General features: G+C 46.6%; 1 protein-coding gene across 2 annotated transcripts in view; it reads left to right on the forward strand.

The window, feature by feature from the left end:
• The window catches only part of MRE11 (MRE11 homolog, double strand break repair nuclease), a 1,502,633-nt gene that overhangs the window by 516,241 nt on the left and 964,751 nt on the right, over positions 1 to 21,641 (forward strand). For both annotated transcript variants that reach the window (XM_069639266.1, XM_069639267.1), the window contains exon 10: positions 8,367 to 8,447. In XM_069639266.1, the coding sequence (XP_069495367.1) occupies positions 8,367 to 8,447 (81 nt within the window). The remainder of the gene's footprint in view (positions 1 to 8,366; positions 8,448 to 21,641) is intronic.

The raw sequence follows: 21,641 nt of genomic DNA on the forward strand, positions 1-21,641 counted from the left end.
ATAAACAAGCATTAAAATCAATTAATGGGACATTATTCGGGAAGAAGCATATTTCGAGACATAGAAGGCGGCACCAGATACAACAATAGATTTTGGCGAAATATTTTCAGTCCAAAATTGATTTTCCTGAATATATATAATATTGGTAATTAAATTATTGTAGCCTAATGAATTTGCCTTCAATAATTGATTACATTGGGTACGAATGTGTCTTGAGGTTTTAATGCTGTTACTTTATAATCGACATAACCTTTCTGTTCTATGGATGTGTGTCCAACGCCCTAAATGGGTATGCTCATAGATGGGTAATATGTTATAGCGAAGATAAATAATGAATCTTCTAATTTCTTTAGAGCACATTTTAGTCAAGTAGGTACAAGGAGTCGCTGATCCAAAGGCTTGTGTACCATAATTCTTATACATAACAGAATTAGATCATCTATGTTGATACAGCAGTCATATTGTTTGGCTTTCCTTTTGATATGCATCATTCTATTAGGATTAGATAATGTCGCTTCCAATTCCATATTAAGTTTATCAAGAAATGTCTTGACAGTTTCTTTCAGATTGGCTAGAAAGAAATTATCACTATTTTTGTTATACTGTTCTGCCCAAAAAAACCATAATACATTTTTCTTACATGGGTGTCAATACAATGGTAAAGTAAAGAGCACATTTTTGTAACATACGTGTAATTCTAATAGATGTAGTGCCAAGTTACATATGGAGCGCCGCCACAGGAACCGTCTGTGGTACATTCAAAATGGAACATAAAATGTTTGCCTCCAATTTATTTATTTGCTGTAGTAGATTTTCTGGAATTGTTGAAAAACCATAGACAATGCTAGGAGTAATGCTACCCATGTAAACCTTTAGCAGTCCCTCAATATAATTGCCACCTTTCTTATTTATATTTATTTTTCTTATTTATAATGCTCCTGAGTAAGAGCCACTTTTTTAAAACCTTCAATCTAAGGTTGGTGCAATAAAAATCATTGGAAGGAGAATTCTTATTGGGGACACTAAGATATTTGTATTATGTACCAAATGGGAAATGCCAATTTAATTTTATTACCAAACATTAATATTTTGGGTTTTGATTCATTCATTTGTAGGTGATTCTTTTGGGCCCACTCCGCTAAAGCATTAAGGGACCGTTGTAATACTATTGGGGTGCGATCCATGATTATGGTGTCATCTGCATAGCTAAACCACAGAACTGCAGTAGTCCCAATTATTGGAGGGAAATTACCAACAGACTTTATGGGAGCTAGGACACATTCCTGTTTGATACCGGTATTTGTAATGATGTCTGGGGAGAGCGCACTGTCATTGCTAACTATAATTCTATCAGTGGTATCTGAATAATGAGCGGTATTGAAATGCAGTAATGCAGGGTCAATACCCCACCCCAATTCATAAGTTCAACCCATAAATCAGGTCTGGAAACCGTATCAAAGGCTTTACTAAAATCTATGAAACACACATATAGTCGATCATTTTTCTTCTGCTTGGAAGCCATAAAATAATACAATAAGCTGATGTTGGTCAAAGTGTTCAAACTGCTGCGAAAACCACTTTGAAAAGGTGAAAGGGTCCTTTTTTCTAGAATACAAAAGATTTTACTTTTTCAAGAGTAAAGTAGCAAATACTTTCTCACTTTCATCTACCATAGCCAGAAGCCGATAGATGGCGGTGTTCGTTTGGTCCGTCCCTTTAAAGACAGGGACCATGATGGATGTTTTCAACTAGATGGAATGATACCATCACGTAGTATTTACCTAAATAACTTTACTAATATAGAGGCCCAAAAGGGTATAGGAATCATGTCAGGCCCGGAGGCCCATGAATGTTGAGTGCCGTCAAATTAGTGATTATATCATCCATCTCAAATCCAGCTAAAAAGGACTGGACGACAAATAAAAACTATTTGTGATAGAGCAACTCGTATAATATAATTTGCTCACAGCTTGGGTCCAATCCTTTATGCTAATTAAATTTGTTTCCCTTTTGCAACGAGTAAGGCTACTAGTTCTGATCATAGCCCAAAATCTTTTCTCGTCTCTCAAATTCAATAATTTGAAGATATGAATCCAGTTAGCATTCTTAATGGAGGATTTTGGTAGCTTCAATCAGTTTTTGTATCTCGTTGATAGTGAGGTTTTATATGATTGTTTTGCTTCCCAAGTGAGAGAACGATCCTTATCAATTGTTCTGCGTTACCGTCGGTAGAACTGCTTCTTTATGTTGTTCTCTCTTTCAAAGCAGCCATCATGAACACTCGTCCCCCTACCCTGTAATGTGTTCAGTTGGATATGTGATTTCAATAATCTCATCATTTTACTCAAATCCCATTGATTGTCCTTAAACCAAAGATAAATCAATGTGCTGTTCTTCAGAATAAATGTATTCAGTCTCTCTACGTTTTTGTTATTCCAAGTGTGACATGAATAGGTTCATTATAATGAATCGTTATATATTCGTGCGATATCTCAAGTGACCATGTTAAAACTGCATGGTTACTTAAAGTGTTAAAAGAAATCATCATAGGATCTGATCTGTTCCATAGATCCTGGTCGATAAAAATATAGTCCAGGGCTGATGTACTAATACCATTCGTCCCAAATATTCCTGGTTAGGGTGGGAATATTACCTTTATGATTTATGCATGAGATGTCCCAAGAATGAAAAAGTTGGGCCCATCTCATCCCATAATTTTTGGTCTTCAATTGACAAGGGACAGCTCAAGTTGCATGATATTGGTCAGTTTGGATAAGTGTATGGCCCTCATTACAACCCAGGCGTTAAGGGGTTAATGGCGCAGTAAAAGGTGGCGGCGCCGTTAAACCCTTAACGCCTGATTACGAGGTCCCTTTGCGGGTTGGAGACTTTAACGCCTGCTTTTTGCAGGCGTTGAAAACCAACCCGCAAAGGGACCTTGGTGCTAAGTACGGTGCCGCAATTTGCGGCACCGTACTTATCGCCTTCCCCATTTCCATTGAGTCCTATAGGGCAAAAATGGGAATGGGAATGGGGAAGGGCCATGGCGGCATAGGGAATTACCGCCCCGCCAACCTCGGAATGGGGCGGTAATTCCCCATTCCGCATTGCGGAGTCGGTAAGTTACCGGCATGGACCATGGTGCTGTTAGCACCATGGTCCACCGCCAGGGTCGTAATGAGGGCCTATGTCTACCCAAACTGGGGAACTTTAAATCACCAGCAATTAAGATATTTTCTCTCGTGTGATCTATGAGCAAGGTATTGATTATTTTGTCAACAGTATTTACTATTTCATTGACCTTATCGTCACCTGGCGTTGAATTTACATTAATGATCAAGATCTCTAAGGAGTGGGGCAAAATGTAACACAGCGGCTATGACATATTGTGAATTTACTTCCAAGGAGTTGTTACTCACCAACCCGGTTCACAGATGGAGACGTGAGGTGAGTAAAGTATTCTTGGTTCTCGGCCTTGATAGAAGAGCCTGGGTGTCCCTAAACCCAGGCCTACTCACTTGAGGGAACTCTTTTCTATGATGTGCCCCTCTGCCATGGGAACAGAACAGATCAGAGGGGTAGATCAAACAAAAGAGCGGGGAGCACACACTGCCACAGTACCAGGCTGAAAGGGAAAAAGAAACCGGTCAAATTATGAAAAAAGGAATTGATTCCCAACTACCCAATCGATATACATACTGAGAACAACCTGTTTCCGTAAGGTGAAGGGCAGCGCTATCTGAGCACAGGTTCCTAAAGATTAATTAGACAGGTATCACCAGTGTAATCTTGGTATGATAAGGGCCAATTTACTATGAGGACAGCAGAAGGAAATTCAGGACTCTTACCGGGTCTTATGAAAGGTGAGGACAGGGATGGACAATGGCTGTAGCAGATAGAACTCCAGATACTCAACAACAACGAAAAGGATAAAGTAAAAAAAAAGGGGAAGTTGGTAGGGTAACTTAGCCCGTGTTGCACGAGGGACGCACTAGTTTCGAGGTGGTGCACGTGATTGGCAGCAGAGCGTCTCGTCAGTGCACAGGGTCTGGGTTGAAGCTCACGGAATGCTGTATTGCACACAAAGAATTCCTGCAAGGATTTCGGCGTGAGTGCATGTAGGTTCCAAGCAGCGTGATGCAGAGGACCTGTGCGACACTCCGGCAGAAGACTGCGCGGGAGCACGGTATGGAGTCATGTGTTGAATTCAGCGTGAATGGTGGTCGGTTCAGGAGAGCCTGTTTTAATTGCAGAGGAATAGTGCAAGACTCTGGTAGAAGACCAGAAAAGCTACGCTGGAGCGTGGGTTAGCAATAATGTCAGCCCAAACAACAGGAAGACAAGAGAAATTTGTTAAGAATGTATGGTCGATAACACCACAGTAAGAAGACACTATGGGCATGGCAAAGGAAGTCTGTGATTCAGGCGTAGGTCGACAGCAGCAGTTCAGACAGGTACAGAATCGTAAGGCAAGAGAAGTCTGTAGATGAAGGCAAAGGTCAAGGGTAACCTTGGAAAGTCCATAAACAAGGGAGTCACCAAAGTAGGCAAGCTAATTGCAATCACAAGCAGCGCTCCCTGGGTTTACGATACTCTTATGCTTCCGTCGAGGGTGGAAACCTGTGGGAGCCATCAGTTGATCTCCCACGTGACTCGAGTTACGTGCAGAAGTCATGTCAACGGTTCTCCTGGAACTTAGTGTGGGCGCAGCTCGTCACCAAGGCAACTGCCAATGCCGAAAGAACGGGGCAGCCCAGCGCCGAGTTCTATGTGTTGAGGAGGACGTAGAATGTTGCTTTGAAGCCCTAATACGGACACAAGGACCCTGAACCGTAACAGGAGTAAGAAAAAGACTGGGCTGCTATAGCGAGTCCCCCCATTGGTCGGCCACGCAAACCTTTGGTAGCATGTCGATATATTATACTAAAACCATCAACTATAAACTACTACATTGCCCACGTTTCCTGCAGAAAAAAAAGGTGACAAGACTATAAGAATCTGGCCTTCCCTCTGATTGAGAAATGAATTATGTCCTCTTGTATTCCAACTCAACCATTTGATTGATTTAATACTGCTAGACGGTCAATTGGTAGAGGATGTGAGGAACTTTGTGTTGTCTATAATCTCGTCATTTTTGGGTTGTATTGGAAGTATTGATTACATTAGGGTATAAATTATGTTCAGTTTTGCAATAACTGGTGGTAAGGTGAAAGCCCAGTCCCCGAAATAGATCAAATGATGTATATAAATGCGCTGTGACTGCCCATGAGGAACATTCCTTCAGCACCCTGTTGATAGCACTATCCCATTTAGGGAGTACCAGTCTCACTATTACTAAGTATAGAGAGACTAGGAATGGAACTCCATAGAGCTAGTAACCGGGATCTGCTAAGGAAAGGGCTATCCTGAGAAGGATTAATTTCCTCAAGTTTATCTTTTTCCAAGCTTTTTTACTCCAAATAGGGTGACTTTCAGGCAGGTTATCCTGACCATCTTCCTCTAGATGGATGGTTTTAACAACAGAAGATCCAATAATATTGGAGGTGGACCTAGAGTTAGATATCCGTTGTGACTGTGGTAAGATGTTATCTACAGTCTCTTGTAAAGGTTGTGCAGGTCTAACAGACAAGAGTAGTTTGTAACCCATTTATCCAAGGGCCCTCTAAGATCAATCTGTCTCACTTCCCCATCATTAGATTGTGAAATAATTGTGTTAGTAGATTTCAGTCGCTTTGGGAAAGCCATTGTATCACTGACATTATCTCCCCCCAAAGTGCGTTTTTTGCTATATTGAATTCTTTGCAAGGGGTGTATACATTTCTAGGTCAGAGATGGGTTGAGCTTTTTACCATTAGGAATACTTGGTTTGTTTTCTCAATCATTGACATTTCATGACCTAGAATGTCAATGGCATCAGGTTCATTCGCTGCATAGATAACAACCTGGTAATCAATCAACCCAGTTGTGCCAGTAGAAGATATTGAGATTGTCTTATCAAGGGATAGCTTGGGCTGTAAATTCTGTGTACATCGACAATGATTAGCCACAAGAGGAACGTTGGCTGGGGAGTCAGCAGGACCTTCCGTATTCCCAGTTAGGGGTACATAGACACCAATGGGACCCATGCTATCAATCATTCTGTTTGCATGGGACTTAAAATCCTGCTGATCCTCTGATATTCTTGTACATAGTTGGAACAGTGCCTCAACATTTTCAGCCATCAATGTTACAATTGAATAAAGATTCACCAGTTTATCCATATTATTAATTAACAATTGAGATTCATTAATTAGGTCTTCTCCTTCAGTTTCATAGTTGGATTATTCAGGTTCAGAAATTAAACCAGTGAGATTAGGATTTGCCAGCACAAATCCATATCGATGTAGGACTGTCCCAGAAAATTCCTCTTTAGATTATTGCAAAGGTTTAAAAGTGAACCATTTATTATCAATTGTAAAGGAGTGTAATGTATCACTCATAGTCACTTTAATGGGAGTATTAGCTCGTAAATTAATTATGGACTGATCAGTCATAGTCATCGCCAACAAAGGCTTAGGGCTAAAAATAAACGTAATTGGGCGAGTCAAATTAGCTTTGCCCTTCTTTGTTCCTTTGATATCATGTTTTCCATTTTTTACTTTTGAGGCATGTTTCAGGGTATCATGTAATTTTGAAGAGCTATGCATTCTTATACCGGGTACCGGGTCTAGAGGTTTCACTTCTCAGACCTGGGCGCCTATCACTGTTTTGTAGGGTCATGATTAAGAATTGGGAGTACAAAAAAACAAACCAATTTAGCGACGATAAATCCAAATGTATAAATAACTGATTAAATACCTCTGCTGTAGAGGAGCACACCAATCCTATTTACTGTTGGTTAGTCCAAATGTATAAATAGATGGTTAAGTACTTCGGATAAAAAGGAGCATAAAAATCACTCTCATAAATATAAAATATAACTAAATATCAAAAGCTAACGATTTATATTATTTGCCAATCACTCATTTATAATAATTCCAAGATGAGATGTGAGGACAAAGGAAATGTTCCAGATGTAAAATTCGTTGGTTGTAAAAACAATGCTGAGATAGAGATTTGTAAACAATATGCGGTAGCTCCACGGTTGGGCCCATAGCCATCCCTGAGAAGACAGCCGTGAGATAAGCGTCAGGATTGATATGTGAGCAGGCTCAATAAGTAACTTCCAGGAATCCAAAACAGGCAACCACAAAGAATTTATCCAGTGGGCCCTAGACCCGTTATCCTCCTGGTCATGCAGATAGCAGAACAAAAGCTGCAGCCGTACCGCAGCAGTGCATCAGTCCCACGAAGCGTGACAAGAGGGGAGGTAATAGATGATCCAGCTCGCCGGGGGTCCTAGAAGGCAAACTCCTCGGAGGGGCAGGACCAGCTCACCCTCCTCATCCCCGAACACTAGAACATCTCCTGCACTTCACCCTTTTCGCTTCCGGGGGGTGTTTATGTGCAAGGAGCCTTAAAGGTGCAACGCTCCAAAAACAAAAGCACAGAGGTATGCACTGCATATACCAACAAGGTAAAGTCTGCCAGAATCAGAGACACCGGAACACTTTCTGCACTTACGGGAATGTAGTCAGTCGACATACTATGAGTCTGCCATTGCCACTTTATTACCTACGATGGTTGTACTAGGGGAACATTTGACTGAGGTACTGTTACCCCATTGGCACCACTCCATCTTACAAAATGATCATCACACCGTCATTTAGTCCTTGGTCTCTAAGAATTCAGCCAATAATGTCTTTTCTTATAGCCAACACCCTTCCATTTATAGGAAATTGGCTGGGTGTAGCAAGCCCTGAAAAATTACTTCTTACATCTGTGCTTGGTGACCACTCTTTTTTTTAACCATTTTATTTTTATTTTTCGATAGAGATAATCAATTATAACATATATTCATTACACTTTGTTATCACAGTGCATAAACCAAATTTTCATTCAGGGTTGATGTCACCCGTTGCTGTGTAAACTGTCTCCAATTATTCATTCTTAACTTTCTTCCTCCTTCCCCACCCAGATCCTTTTCCTCTAGGGTCCAGAGTCTCTTGTCCTTTCCGCTAAAACGACCCCATATGAGAGTCCCCCTCCTTTTGTGCTTCTGACTATCAGGAGATATAAACGTTTTTAAGATCCTGAGATTTGAAGAAATAAGCTTCTCTTTCTTCGACAGAGTTTTGGAAGGGGGACCAAGTAGATCAGAGTCTCTGCAGTGTTCATTTCTTTTTGGTGACCACTCTTTATGGACAGTGCTTAATGTTTATTTACAGTGTGAAAGGGAATCCTTGCAGCTGACTATTTTCACTATTGCACACTCTTTTTTGTTTTAGATTGAATCGATGCTTGAAATTGCAGAGAGAGATCGCCTGGGAAATACCCGCCAGCCTGAAAAGCCTCTGATAAGATTGCGAGTAAGTAGTAGTGTTGAAATGTGACCAAAATATTTTACAAATGAAATATTGCTATGCTGTTTAATCTCCAGTGGTATTTGATTCATTGGTTTTTTGTCTCCCCACATTTAATATTTTAGATTTGTTGCAGTTTCCAATCCAGATTGCAGGAGCTAATTTCTCTCTATTTCTAAATAAAACAGCTAGCCATTTTAGTATTTTGCTGAATGTTATTTTATAGTGTACATTACAAGCCTAATTGTTTCTAGGCACTACATTCTAGGTAACAGAACACCTGTTCCCAAGAATGTCATAGAAGACCCTAAACTATTTTTTTTTTAAAACTCTTTTTTTATTAGTGGTAACAAAAAGACCAACAGCACCATTGCACAGTTCATTTCACAGATACAACAGGAATACATTTGTTCAATGCAGTTTTACAAAAAAATATTATGGTGACAAGTCATCATCAGTAAACATATTGCACAGGTAGACTCTAAACGGGCCCCAAATGTCTTTGGGTCTGCACGTCGAAGGTTGGGTCAAAACAAACTGCCCCTCTGACTCATTGACATGTGTCAATTATTGTAGGAATTGGTTCATGCTGGGTGGCAGAGCGCTTTTCCATTTCAATAAAATACATTTTTTGGCAACCGCACATGAAATGTTGAATAGTCTTCTGATTTTTTCTGAGTGCTTGCCTTTGTCCCCAAACAGATATTTCTGGGGGGTCAAATCGGGGGGAACCTGAGATATTTCTTCCAACATTTCTGCTACTGCCCTCCAGAACCCCCTAACCACCGGACAGTCCTCCCAGTACATATGAAAGGAACCGGCCTGAGGAGCATTGCATTTAGGGCAGGCATCCGAGGCATCCGGTGCGAATTTAGCAATACTGGGCGGCGTGTAATGTAATCTATTTAGAATTTTAAATTGGATCAACCTCAGGCCAGAGTTAAGCAAGATCTTCTTAGTTAGTGAACCCCATTTCTTCTCTTCGATGGGAACTTGTAAGTCTGCCTCCCACCGCTCCCTTATCTGGTTCACTGTGGGGATGTGGGTCTGGACTTCAGTGTATAGCCTAGAGATTCCCAGGAACATTTTTAGCTGTCACTAGTTGTATACATGGATGTGGTGGAGGTTCGTCCGGGAACAGAGGCCACCTTTTCTGAAATGCAGATCTCATACAGTAATATTGCAGCGTTTTCAGTGGACCATCTCCCAGCGCCCTCAGCAACAGACCCAGGTCTAAAAAAAATGCCATTGACAAACATATCACCAAGCTTCATTTCACAGTTAGGGTACCAGGATTCCTGTATGCTTGTATCATATGTAGGAGGAATTCCCGGAAAGTTCCACAGAGGTATCTCGGTGTTATAGGGGGCCTCAAGTCTAAGCCTTTTGTATATAGCTTCCCATGCCCTGACTGTGCAGCTAACTGGATTGTATTCACACGTGTCTTTATAGTGTGGATCAAAAATGACTGATTGTATGTTTGTGGGATGTGTAGTGTATACTTCTATCCAAGCATAGGGTTTTCTGTCCTCATCATTGTACCAATATTTAGCAAATTGAGCCTGGGCCACATAATAGTAAAGCTCGAAATCAGGGGCTGATATACCTCCCGAAGGATAGGGTTCTGTCATTTTTTCCCAGTTTATCCTCGCTGTTTTACTGTTCCACAGAAATGTTACCGCCATGGATCTGAGTTTGGCGAAGAAGGCTCTGCCAGGCCATATAGGGATGTTGACAAACAGATAAAGAAGTTTAGGTAGGATAACCATTTTAAGAATAGCGACTCGACCGGCTAAAGAGACCGGGAGCCGCCCCCACATCTGGAGCTTGGCCGTTAAAGTTTGCAGGGCGCTTTCGTGGTTATCTGAATATAATGTAAGCTTATTCCTGGAGACAAGAATTCCCAAGTATCTGATACGATCTCCAGATCATTTGAGTCCATCTGTCATTGTGGGGCACTGGGTGGCCGGTGTAAGCGGAAATATTTCCGATTTGGCCTTGTTTATCGTGTACCCAGAGTAATCTGCAAACTCCTGCATCTCTGCCAAAATGGGTGTTATATTGAGTTCAGGTTCCTTGACATATAATAAAGTGTCATCCGCATAGAGCGATATTAGTTGGGTAGATCCCTTAATTTTGATCCCTCTATCCGCATGTCTGAGACGGACCGCAGCCGCTATTGGCTCAATGGTTAATGCGAACAGCAAGGGCGAAAACGGGCAGCCCTGTCTGGTTCCCCTCCCCAACAGGAACATCTGGGAAATGGCTCTATTGGTCAGGACACAAGCTCCAGGCTCTGTGTACAGTAATTTCACATATCTTATGAAGTTGGGCCCCCTCCCAAACGCCTCCAGCACCGCAAGGAGATAGACCCACGAGACAGAATCAAACGCTTTTTCAGCGTCAAGGGATATGGCCACTCCGCTCCTCGTGGGATCTATTTGCGCCATTATACCAAAGAGTCTTCGGAGATTCAGGGCCGTAAATCGTGCGGGGATAAACCCGTTCTGATCAGGATGTACTAGGGTAGGGACAGCCGGCAGAAGCCGATTCGCCAGGACCTTTGCAAATATTTTAGCATCTGTATTTATGAGTGACAGGGGTCTGTAGGACGAAACGTCCTGTGGTGGTCGCCTAGGCTTATGGAGTACGGTTATAATAGCTTCTCTCATAGTTGGGGGTAATTTGCCGCACTTAAGTTCCTCCTCCCACACCTGCAGCAGTATCGGAACGAGTTCCTCGTGAAATTCTTTGTAGAATTCAGCTCCCAACCTGTCCGACCCTGGTGCCCTGCCCGAAACCAATGCTTTGACCGCTTCTACAATCTCTTCCGCAGTCACCAGTTGATCTAGCGCTAGGCGTTCTTCGTTGGGGAGTTTAGGGAGGGATAGAGCCTCAAGGTATATCTTAATTTCTTCGAGTGTTTTCTTATCTTTATTTGAATATAATTCCTTGTAGAATTCCATAAATTCCCCATTAATGTCTTCATCTCTGAGCAGTACCCTCCCCTGTACTGTGCGTATACTTGTGATCTGTGTAGGTTGTTTATCGTGCTTGAGTAAGTTGGAAAGCGTTCTGCCAGCCTTGTTACCCTCCCCGTATCTACGCACGCGTATAGGGGCTGCCACGTATCGGACCTCCCTTATGGCGAGCTTATCAAACTCTTGAAGGTGCGTGTGTATATTGGCTAATACTTATTTGTCTTGCGTGTTTGTGTATGTTTTCTCCAGAACATCTAGTTTGCTTTCGATAGTTGACAATTCCGTTCTCACAGCCTTCAGCATACCCGTAGTTTTGGACATCAACACACCCCTTATCCAGACCTTGAAGGATTCCCACACCGTTGAGTATTTGTCAACTGATCCCACATTGTTGGATAGAAACTCTGTGATCTCAGCATGGAGTGCTTCTACTGTCCCCAGGTCTCCCAACATTCCACCAGGCATCCTCCACCTCCTAGCAGGACACGGGCATTCCGGAACATTAGTTCCAACAGCACTGGGGAATGATCTGACAATGTTTGAGGAAGGATTTCACCCCCCCCCCCCCACCACAGCCATCAAAGACATGGAAACAAACCAATAATCAATCCTATACTCCAAGCCATGTACCGAGGAATAAAACGTATATCTCCTGTTATCAGGATGAGTTTCACGCCATGCATCGACCAGCAAAAGTTGTGACAAAACATGTCTCAGATTTAGTACAGCCCTACTTGGGGTTCTAACCACCTTCGAGGATCTATCAAGAACCTGGTCCAAGGCCAAATTGAAGTCTCCCCGCATAGCACATTCGGAACATCAAGTGACATAATTATCTGGTATACATCCATGTAAAAAGCAGGTCATCAATGATAGGCCTGTACGTGTTGACCAGGAGTATTTGTTGAGTAGCCACCTTCCCCCAGACCATGACATATCTGCCCAGAGGATCAGCCTTGTGACCACCCACCCTGTACCCAAGGCCTCGATGAATAAGGGTGATCACCCCTCTGGACTGGGATGAATAGTCAGTATAAAACCTCAGGGGACCCTACCTGGGCAATATATGGGCGTTACTAATTCCTACCGCATGGGTTTCTTGTAGCATCAGGATTTGGAGATTATGCCTGGCAACATAGTTGGAAATCTTCTTGATCTTAACCTGATTGTTTAATCCCCGCACATTCCACGTCAGGAGTTTAACCTTAAGCCCAGCACCCGGGCTCTGAAATGGAGCATCAGCCATTGTCAAGCTCAACAGGTTTACAGTAATCATGCAACATAATCGGTGCCAGCCTCGATGCTACCATAATTTTACTACTCCTACGTCCCGTCCCCTTTCCTCCATACTTATGGGACATCTCTCCGTCCTGTGGGACGGGACCGGAGCACTTTGTAAAAAGCATCCAAATTTTTTCCTAAAATGTGTCCTTCCTCTCTTTTTTGCGCGGGGCCCGGCACGCGGCCGTAACCCTGCCCATCTTGGCTCTGCCCCACGCATTGCCCATCAGTCCTTTTCTCCGCTCGATCGTGGCCGGACGCACTTGCATCCTCGGAAGATGTTCTTCCCTTTTTTCCTTTCTGGCACTCGCTAGCGTTCGTTTTTATGTCTTTCAAGTTAGACTTTCCAGATTGTTCATCGTGTCACCGTCGCTTCGCGAGGGCGGATCCCCATCCTCTTTGTTTAGAGTGTTTGGGTCCGGAACACCGTTGGGACACCTGTTTTTACTGTGACTCCCTTTCGGTCCGGGCACTTCAACGTCGGTTGGAGTGGTGGGAGGTTCCGACGAACTCCTCCTTCACATTTTCAGGCGTTCATCGACGAGAAGAAAAAACGCCTGGTAAGCTCCTTACTTTTCAGAGCACCCAGGCCGGGGGATACCTTTCCAGGTTCCTCTCGGTCCGGGAGGGGCGTTGATCGCTCTGTCACCGGGGTTCGCCCTGAGGTGCCCGTTGGGCCTAATAATTCTACCAGAGTTTTCGCCGTAAGGGGCCTGTGAACACCGGAGTACGCTCCGAGGCCCCTCCTGTGGGGGCTGTTTGTAGACCCAGTTCTACTGAATCGTGGGGTACCGGAGCTCGCTCTGAGGCCTCTCTGTCGGCTTCCCTCAAAAACAAGACCGGGGTGCGGCCCGAGGCCTTGGCTGGGCTTGTTACCGAACGGATGTTCGAGGTCCGTGCAGTTAAGGCTGTTACCGGGCTTGGGTCCGAGGTCCCTCGTTCAGAGGCTAAAGCTACCAACAGTTCTGAGAGGCCGGACAAGGCCTTGTCGGTGAAAGCGGTTGCTCACCGTTCCCGCTCTTGTGGTGACACCAGATCTGTTGAGGGGGCAAAGAAGCAAAGTTCTTCTTTTACCGGCAGTGCTGAGGTCTTTCCTTCAAAGGCTATTTTGGCGGTTGGTATGTCTCAAAAACATTCCAGGCCTCATAGTTCCGGCTCTGTGGAGGTTCCTTATGTTAAGGCTAAGATTAAGACCCCTGATCCATCGACGGGGACCCCTGCCTCACTTCCTCATGTGCCGCAGTTCCCCTCAGATGAGGACAAAATAGCGCCCGTTCCCGCCATGACCACGGTGGCCATTTTAGGTGCTACCCCTACAACTACGCCATCGGCCTCTGGTGTAGGGCTCGTTCCCTTTGGTGAACCTAAGGTCCCTTGTGCGCATCCTTACCGGCCGGTTTATGATTGGAACGCCCGGATGCCTCTTCCGCACAATGTTTCGTTGCCCGCGGGGGTGGCACCCTTGATTTATGTGGATAAGTCAGTGAAGGGGCTGGTGTGGCACCCTTCCCTGTTACGTCCCTGGATTTGTCCACCTCATGAGAGGCCTCCTCAGGTTCCGAAACAATCTCCTGAGGACGCTTTTTTCAGTAAATTTCAGGCGCTTATGCGCACCGACCCCATGAGGGAATATTTCAAAGGGCTTTTCAAGGAGATATGTCCACTTGCGTCTCAGGCTCCACCGTTCTTCCGGTGGTTCCACCGGCGCCTCCCTTGCCCATGGTGCCTCCCCCGGATCTTCCATCTGTGCCTCTGTTGTCCCCAGTGGACAAGGCAGTGCCTGAAACGGCTCAGCAGGATCCTGACCTGTCAGATGACCGTCAAGGTGATCAGGACAACGAGGACCTTCCCTGCTCTATCAGAGCCTTTCATGACCGGGTACTGGACATGAGTTTCCTAGATGTTCCGGTGCCCGAGGCACCTGCTCCGCAGGAGGGCGTGCTTTCTGGGGCGTTCATCCTGTCTCCCTTGGAGCGTTCTGGCCGAGGTCCGAAGAGTCTGGGAAAAGCCACACTCGAGACTTTTTGTCAATAAGAAAATTGACGCGAGGTACAGGCTACATTCCTCAGAAGAGGTGGCCCTGTCGTCTTGTCCGCCTCCCTCCTCCACAGTGGTGGCTGCGGCCACTTTGCAATCCAGACCTGCAGCATCCTCTTCCACGACGGCTACTCAAGTTCTGGGTAAGGAGGACAAGCTCCTTGACTCCCTAGGGAGGAAAATCTTTGCCAACTCGGCCTTGCAGCTCAGGCAGGTTGGCACCGCCACCGATAAACCTACTAAATGAGGGTTTCCGCGCTCGCACGGGACCCCGGTGGGAGGACGCATTGCGTCTCATTGGGAGGCGTGGCAGACCATCACAGAAGACAGATGGGTCTTGTCAGTCGCTCGAGCGGGCTTCCGCTTACCTCTACCCCCTACCCCACCCCGCAACCCTCCTTTTCACCTGTCGGGCTCGCCCTCCCTCAAAGCTGAGGTTCAGAAAATTCTGGGCCTCAGAGCTGTGGAACCTGCTCTCCTCGGGGAGCGAGGGGAGGGCTTCTACTCCCGGCTGTTTACGGTGCCCAAACCCAACCAGGCTGGCCTGCGCACCATCCTAGACCTTTCCCAGTTCAATCTTTTCCTACCCCAAGAGAAATTCAAGATGATTACGCCCAGCCAGATACGCTCCTTCTTGCAGGCGGGCGACTGGCTCAGCGTTGTGGACCTTCAGGACGCATACATGCATATCCTGATTTGGAACCCACACAGGAGATTTCTCTGCTCGTCTTTGGGAGAGGAGCACTTCCACTTTCGAGTGCTTCCTTTTGGCCTCAGCTCGGCACCGCGTGTTTTTACGAAGATGATGTTGGTGATTGTGGCCTATCTTCGTCTCCAGGGTATCCATGTTTATCCGTATTTGGATGACTGGCTCTTACGCAGCCCTTGTCCGCTAGCAGCAGCGGGCAATCTCCAGTCTCTCCTTCAGCTCCTGTTCCATCTTGGGCTGTCGGTGCACTGGCGGAAATCTTCCATGACGGTCTCGCAGGACCCTATTTTCCTGGGTTTTCGCTGGAACACGATCGACTGAAGAGTGTACCTGACCGGGGACAGAATGGCGGATCTGTTAGCCACGTGTCAGATGTTTGTGCAGTCGGAGAGCATGTCTGCCTGGTGGTTCCAGAGGCTTCTCGGCCTCATGGCCTCGTGTGTGCTTGCTCTTCCTCTTGCTCGTCTCAAGATGAGACGGACCCAGATGGCTCTTAGGAGATCCTGGCATCAGGCTGTGGACCCGGATTCCAAGCGGATAATGAATCCGGATTCCATGAGAGTGGACCTGGACTGGTGGTCATCTCTCAGCAACCTGTCGGTGGGCGCGGGGTTTCAGGACCCGGACCCCATGGTGACGATCACGACGGACTCCTCCCTTCTGGGGTGGGGTGCGACATTAGATCTTCTTCAGGTCTCAGACCTCTGGTCGCCTCAGGACAAGCTCCGGCACATAAATCATTTGGAGCTTCTGGGGATTTTTCTGGCGCTCAAGGCGTTCAGACCGCTCATTCCCAACAAGGTGGTGAGCATACGCACGGACAATGTGGTGTCAATGTATTACATCAACAAACAAGGGGGAACGAAGTCTTCCTCCCCCCTCGTGGACCTGTCTATGCAGATATGGGAGTGGGCTGTGCTTCATGGTGTCTGGCTGCTTGTAGTACACATCCTGGGCCAGCTGAATGTCACAGCGGATGCCCTCAGCCGACGGACAGTGGTTTGCTACGAGTGGAAGTTGAAGGCAGAGGTCCTCTCATGGATTTTCTCGTGTTGGGGCACACCGGAGGTGGACCTCTTCGCGACGGCGGTAAACAAGAAACTTCCTCAGTATGCCTCCAGAGAGGGGCTGGGGGCCTCCTCTCTGGGGGATGCTCTCGAGATTTCATGGCACAACATGAGAGTTTACGCCTTCCCGCCTCTGCCTCTGGTTCACCGGGCAATTTGGAGGTTGAAGAATTCGGTGAACTGTTCCCTTTTGCTCATAGCCCCGTGGTGGCTGGATAGGTTTTGGTTCTCAGAGCTTCAACACCTGTCGGTGTATCTGCCGATCAGGTTACCAGTAACTCCCGATCTTCTTCACCAAGGGGAACAGCAGCTGTGGTACCCCTCCCCTCAATCGCTCAGCTTGGCGGCATGGTGCCCGAGTTCAAGTCTTTAGAGCATCTGAATTTGTCTACGGATAACATGCGTATTATCCAGGCAGCCAGGAAACCCTCAACCAGATCCCAATACAGGAGTAAATGGCTCAGGTTCTGTCATTGGTGTTTGGAGAAGAAGTTGGATCCAAGGGTGGCCACGATTGACACGGTGCTGTCCTCCCTAGCAGAGTCAGGGGTTCATGTTCTGTCATGCAAGACTTCTCTCTCAGCGGTTTCAACGTATCTTTCTACAGACCAGTGTTCTTATTCCCTGACTAACCCAGTGGTGAAGAGGCATTTTGCTGGCTTGACACGCCTCTACCCTCCGGTTCGTAATCCGCACCCGCCGTGGGACCTAAATGTGGTCCTGACGGCGCTGTGCCATAAACCCTTTGAACCAATGGCTACTGTGGACCTCAAGTACTTGTCCTGGAAAGTGTCCTTTTTGGTCGAACCCAGCCTTTCTGCCAAAGGTTGTGACTGAATTCCATCTGAATCAGTCTATTTCCCTACCGGTCTTTTTTCCGAACCCTGCCTCTGAGGCTGAGAGGGTTCTACACTGTCTTGATGTCCGAAGAGCTCTCAAGTTCTACCTGGACAGGACCTGTGAGCTTAGGAGTTCTTCTCAACTTTTTATGACCTTCGGTAACCCTCAGGCCAAGCAGGCGTCTAGGGCAACTATTTCTCGGTGGATCGCCGCCTCCATCACGGAGTCTTTCACCGTCCAAGGGCTGAAACCTCCTAAGGGTATTCATGCACGCCTGGTGCGGGGCAAGGCAGCCGCGGTTGTTTTTCAGAAATATGTCCCCTGGGAGTCCATCACTAGGGCAGCTACTTGGGCCTCCCCATCTGCTTTCTGTAAGCATTATTGTCTCGACATGAGCTCAAGGGCTGACGCTCAGTTTGGTCAGGCTGTGCTGACGAACCTGTTTCAGTGAGGGGCATTTCCATCCACCCGTAGTTCCTGTAACGAGTACTTGGGAATCTCCCATGAGTATGGCGGAAAGGGGATGGGACGTAGGAGTATTACGAGGTTACTCACCGTAGTGACCACCTTACTCCTATTCCATAGTCCCCTTTCCTCCATACGCCCGCCCGCCATCCCCTCTAATAAGGTTCCTCTGTTATTGCTAATGGTCTCTGACCTGGCGATAGAAAAGGACTGATGGGCGATGCGCGGGGCGGAGCCAAGATGGTCGGGGTTACGGCCGCATGCCGGGCTCCGCGCAAGCAAGAGAGGAAGGACACATTTTTGGAAAAAATGTGGATGCTTTTTACAAAGTGCTCCGGTCCCGTCCCACAGGACGGAGAGATGTCCCATAAGTATGGAGGAAAGGGGACTATGGACTAGGAGTAAGGTGGTCACTACGTTGAGTAACCTGGTAATTTTCAACCAACAAGTCACCTCCAACCACTTTACACATGAACATGGCTCATGCCACCATAAGTCAATACAAGAGCTGAATTCACCAAACCCCTCACCCTGTCCCACCCCCCCACCCTCATCACACCCAACTTGACGATGTGTCCAACAAAACTTAAGGAATATTCTGCGGGTAGCCATGTTGCTCCACATGGCCGCCGATCAGGTTCGACAACTCCACCAACCAAATTGCCTGGTACAGCTTGATCCGATACTTATCTTGAGTATAGCCTTAGAAAGGCTTGACAGGACAGTCGAGTGTTTCTTAGTCTGCAGGTCTGTTGTTTTGTGCCGGTCTGCCCCCTCTAGGAGGAAGGGGTATGGACGTTTCAATATATTGCGTGGCTTTGGCCGGCGACTCAAAGAAATGGGCCCTTCCCGCATGCTGAATCCTCATTTTTGCCAGGAACATCAAAGCATATGGGATCTGGCGTTCTTTTAAAAGCCTCTTGACTGGCTCGTAGGATCTTCTGCTTGCCTGCACCCCCGAGGAGAAATCTGTGTAAATGTGAATGCGACTTTCCTCATATTGAAGGGTGCCTGCCTCTCTTACCTTACGTAGGATTGTATCTCTGTCCCTGTAATTGAGGAGTCATACAATTATAGTACGTGGTGGTGCGCCTGGTTTGGGTGCTGGGGCCAATGTACGATGTACTCGTTCCACCAAAAAATGTTCAGAGAATGTCTCTGGTCCAAACAGGGTTTTAAGCAGTGTCTCGAGTTGTTTCTCCATTTGGCCTTTGCCAAAAGATTCCGCTACGCCCACCACACGTATATTGTTTCTCCTAGAGCACGACTCTAAGTCCTCACATTTGTTCTGTAGTTTCGCCATGTTTTCTTTGATTTGGGTGATGTCACGGCTGTGATGTGAGATAGTGTCTTCATTAGTGCTTATCCTGCTTTCGGTTTCTGTTATACGCAAACTTTCTTTCTCCACTCTAGTCTTTAAGGAGCCGATAGTGGACACTGTCATCCAATTTCGTGTTGACTGAGCGGAAACCATTCTGCACTATTGTGGTTAAGTTGTCTAAATTCTCACCAGGCTCAGTAGTGGGGGCCTTGTTAGCGGCAGTGTGGGCGTCAGCCGATGTAGCCAGACTCTGACTGCCCGTGTAAGCGTCCATTGGGCCTGCCTTCTGTTTCCCCAGAGTTTTGGCACCTTTTCCCAACTTCTGTGGTTCCCCCATGATACTGTCGGAATCGTGTTCTGAAGCAGTGCAGTATATTGTTATGCAAATTTCTATTTTTCGTCCTCCCTTGCTCCTTATGCAGTTTCCTAGCCCTGGGAGTGGATCAGATTAAGGGGCTGAAGGCGCCATGAACAATATCAGAATGAGCCCCCAGCCGGAACCCGGTGGTTTGAGTGGACTGCCCGCACAACGGAACTGCCTGAGTGACCCCAACTTGCCGCGTGTGCCACCGGGATTCACCGGTCCAACGGAACGGCAGATAAAGTATATCGGCTCAGTGAGGATTGTCACCGGGTCTGCAAGCCCCTGCCTGCGGAAATTAATGTGTCCTTTTTCGGCCACTCATCCACCGTCCAGCCGCGCCTTTTTACCAGACGTTCTCATCTACGGGCCTTTTCACGGTCCCATATCGCGGGCCCGTCACACGCCTCGCCCCGTGTTGTAATGCAGGTTCCGCAAGCGGCTTTTCTGGAGCTCAGTTGCTGCGGGCCGCCACACACCGGGCCGGACTGGAACGCGGGTCGGTTCGTCTGACTGAACCACCCTTGTCACGGCCAACCCAGAGACAGCAGCGTATTACCAGCAGGGTGTAGGGCCTGGGCCGTAGTTCAGGCTCCTCCCATCAGGGGCCTCGGCCCTTCAGCCGCGCAGCGGCACTCGCTTGGATCTCCCTGGAGCTTGGCGCAGGATGTATTCAGCCGCGTGTATCGGCCTATCTGCCTGAAGCTCTATCTCTGGCGTTCCTGCCCTCTGATTCACAGGAGTTCGACTGACCCACCACAGATGGCTGGGCTACCTTCCCAGAACGTTTAGGCTACGCAGGCAATGTTATAACTGATGATATGGCGCAGGATATCTTAGTGGAACGGGAGCTCTGGAATCAGGCGGCCATTTCCGTTGTGCGCAACAGCGCCCCCCCTAAACTACTAATTAAGTTTTAAAGTGATACAGCTTTAAGGATATACAATGGCATATACATTACATGCATATCCGTAAGGGCAGCCAGCAAAATGAGAACTGGTTCTTGAGGGGGGGATGCTAGTGGATCTTCTATACAAGTTATAGAATGGTTTGACGAATCGCAGGAATTTGTCCTCAAGTGGGAGCACTCCTCCATCCCCTGTGTGAGGCCAGGGAGGTGAGCCTGCTCTGCGACACCCTCCCTATGGCTTGAGGCAAGTGGAACCTCACCAGGAGAGACAACCCCCTCACCCCCGCCCCACAACCCCTCCTTTGCGGACAAGGACTCATGTTCCTGTGAGGAACTCCCTCAAGAATATACCAATTATACGTCTTCCGAATATACCTTATAAAAAGTCCTGTGATAATGGCAGTATGTAACCAGAAACTGTAAATATTCCTTTAACTAAGAAAATCCCATTTACTGAGATGAGGAAGAAGACCTGTGGAGGAGAAGAGAAGCCCTGGAAGAAAGAGAGAAAGAAATATAAAGCTATGCCAGGGAAACCACATGGCCGCGTAGCATATGAAAGGGCAGGAGCCTGGAAAAGGAAGGAAAAAGCCTACGTGTTACAAAACTACTCAGACATGGAAACTGAGCAGATGTTGGACGCTCTGCATCCTGAACTGGAGAGAGAACAGGAACCAGAGGGAGACGCGCTGCATCTCATAACGACAAAAAAAGAGAAGTGAAGTCAGACGCATCGCGTCCTGACTGCTGGGAAACAAATAAGATGGAGAGTGGTGGGGTGACCACAAGAAATATGTGGTGGACCCAGGGTCCTGTAAACACTGTTGATACCGCTTTACCAATACAGAACAAACCAGTATCTGAAAGACCCAGAGTGCCTGCAACTACGGCAACATGGAGAAGGGGACGTACAGGCAACAGCATAAGCCAACCTGACAAACCAAAGCGACGACCAGGAGAGAATTTAAGAACATTTTAACATTATTCCTACCAGCCAAAGGTAACCGGGAAGACGGTAGGGGGACGAAGAATCGTTATTGGAATTCTCATTCTCGTCTTAGTGAAGGAGAAGATTATATCATATTGATCTCTAGAAAAGTGAATGGCATTTGGGCCAGAAGGATAGCTCAGAGCAACACGTTTGTCTTCGAAGCAAGACAACGCATTGCAACACAGGTTTGAATCACAGTCTCAAGATTTGCAACTGGTCTCCGATATTAAGCACGTT

Source organism: Ambystoma mexicanum, chromosome 7q (assembly GCF_040938575.1).
Source record: "Ambystoma mexicanum isolate Mex_15411 chromosome 7q, UKY_AmexF1_1, whole genome shotgun sequence".
Classification (NCBI taxonomy): Eukaryota; Metazoa; Chordata; class Amphibia; order Caudata; family Ambystomatidae; genus Ambystoma; species Ambystoma mexicanum.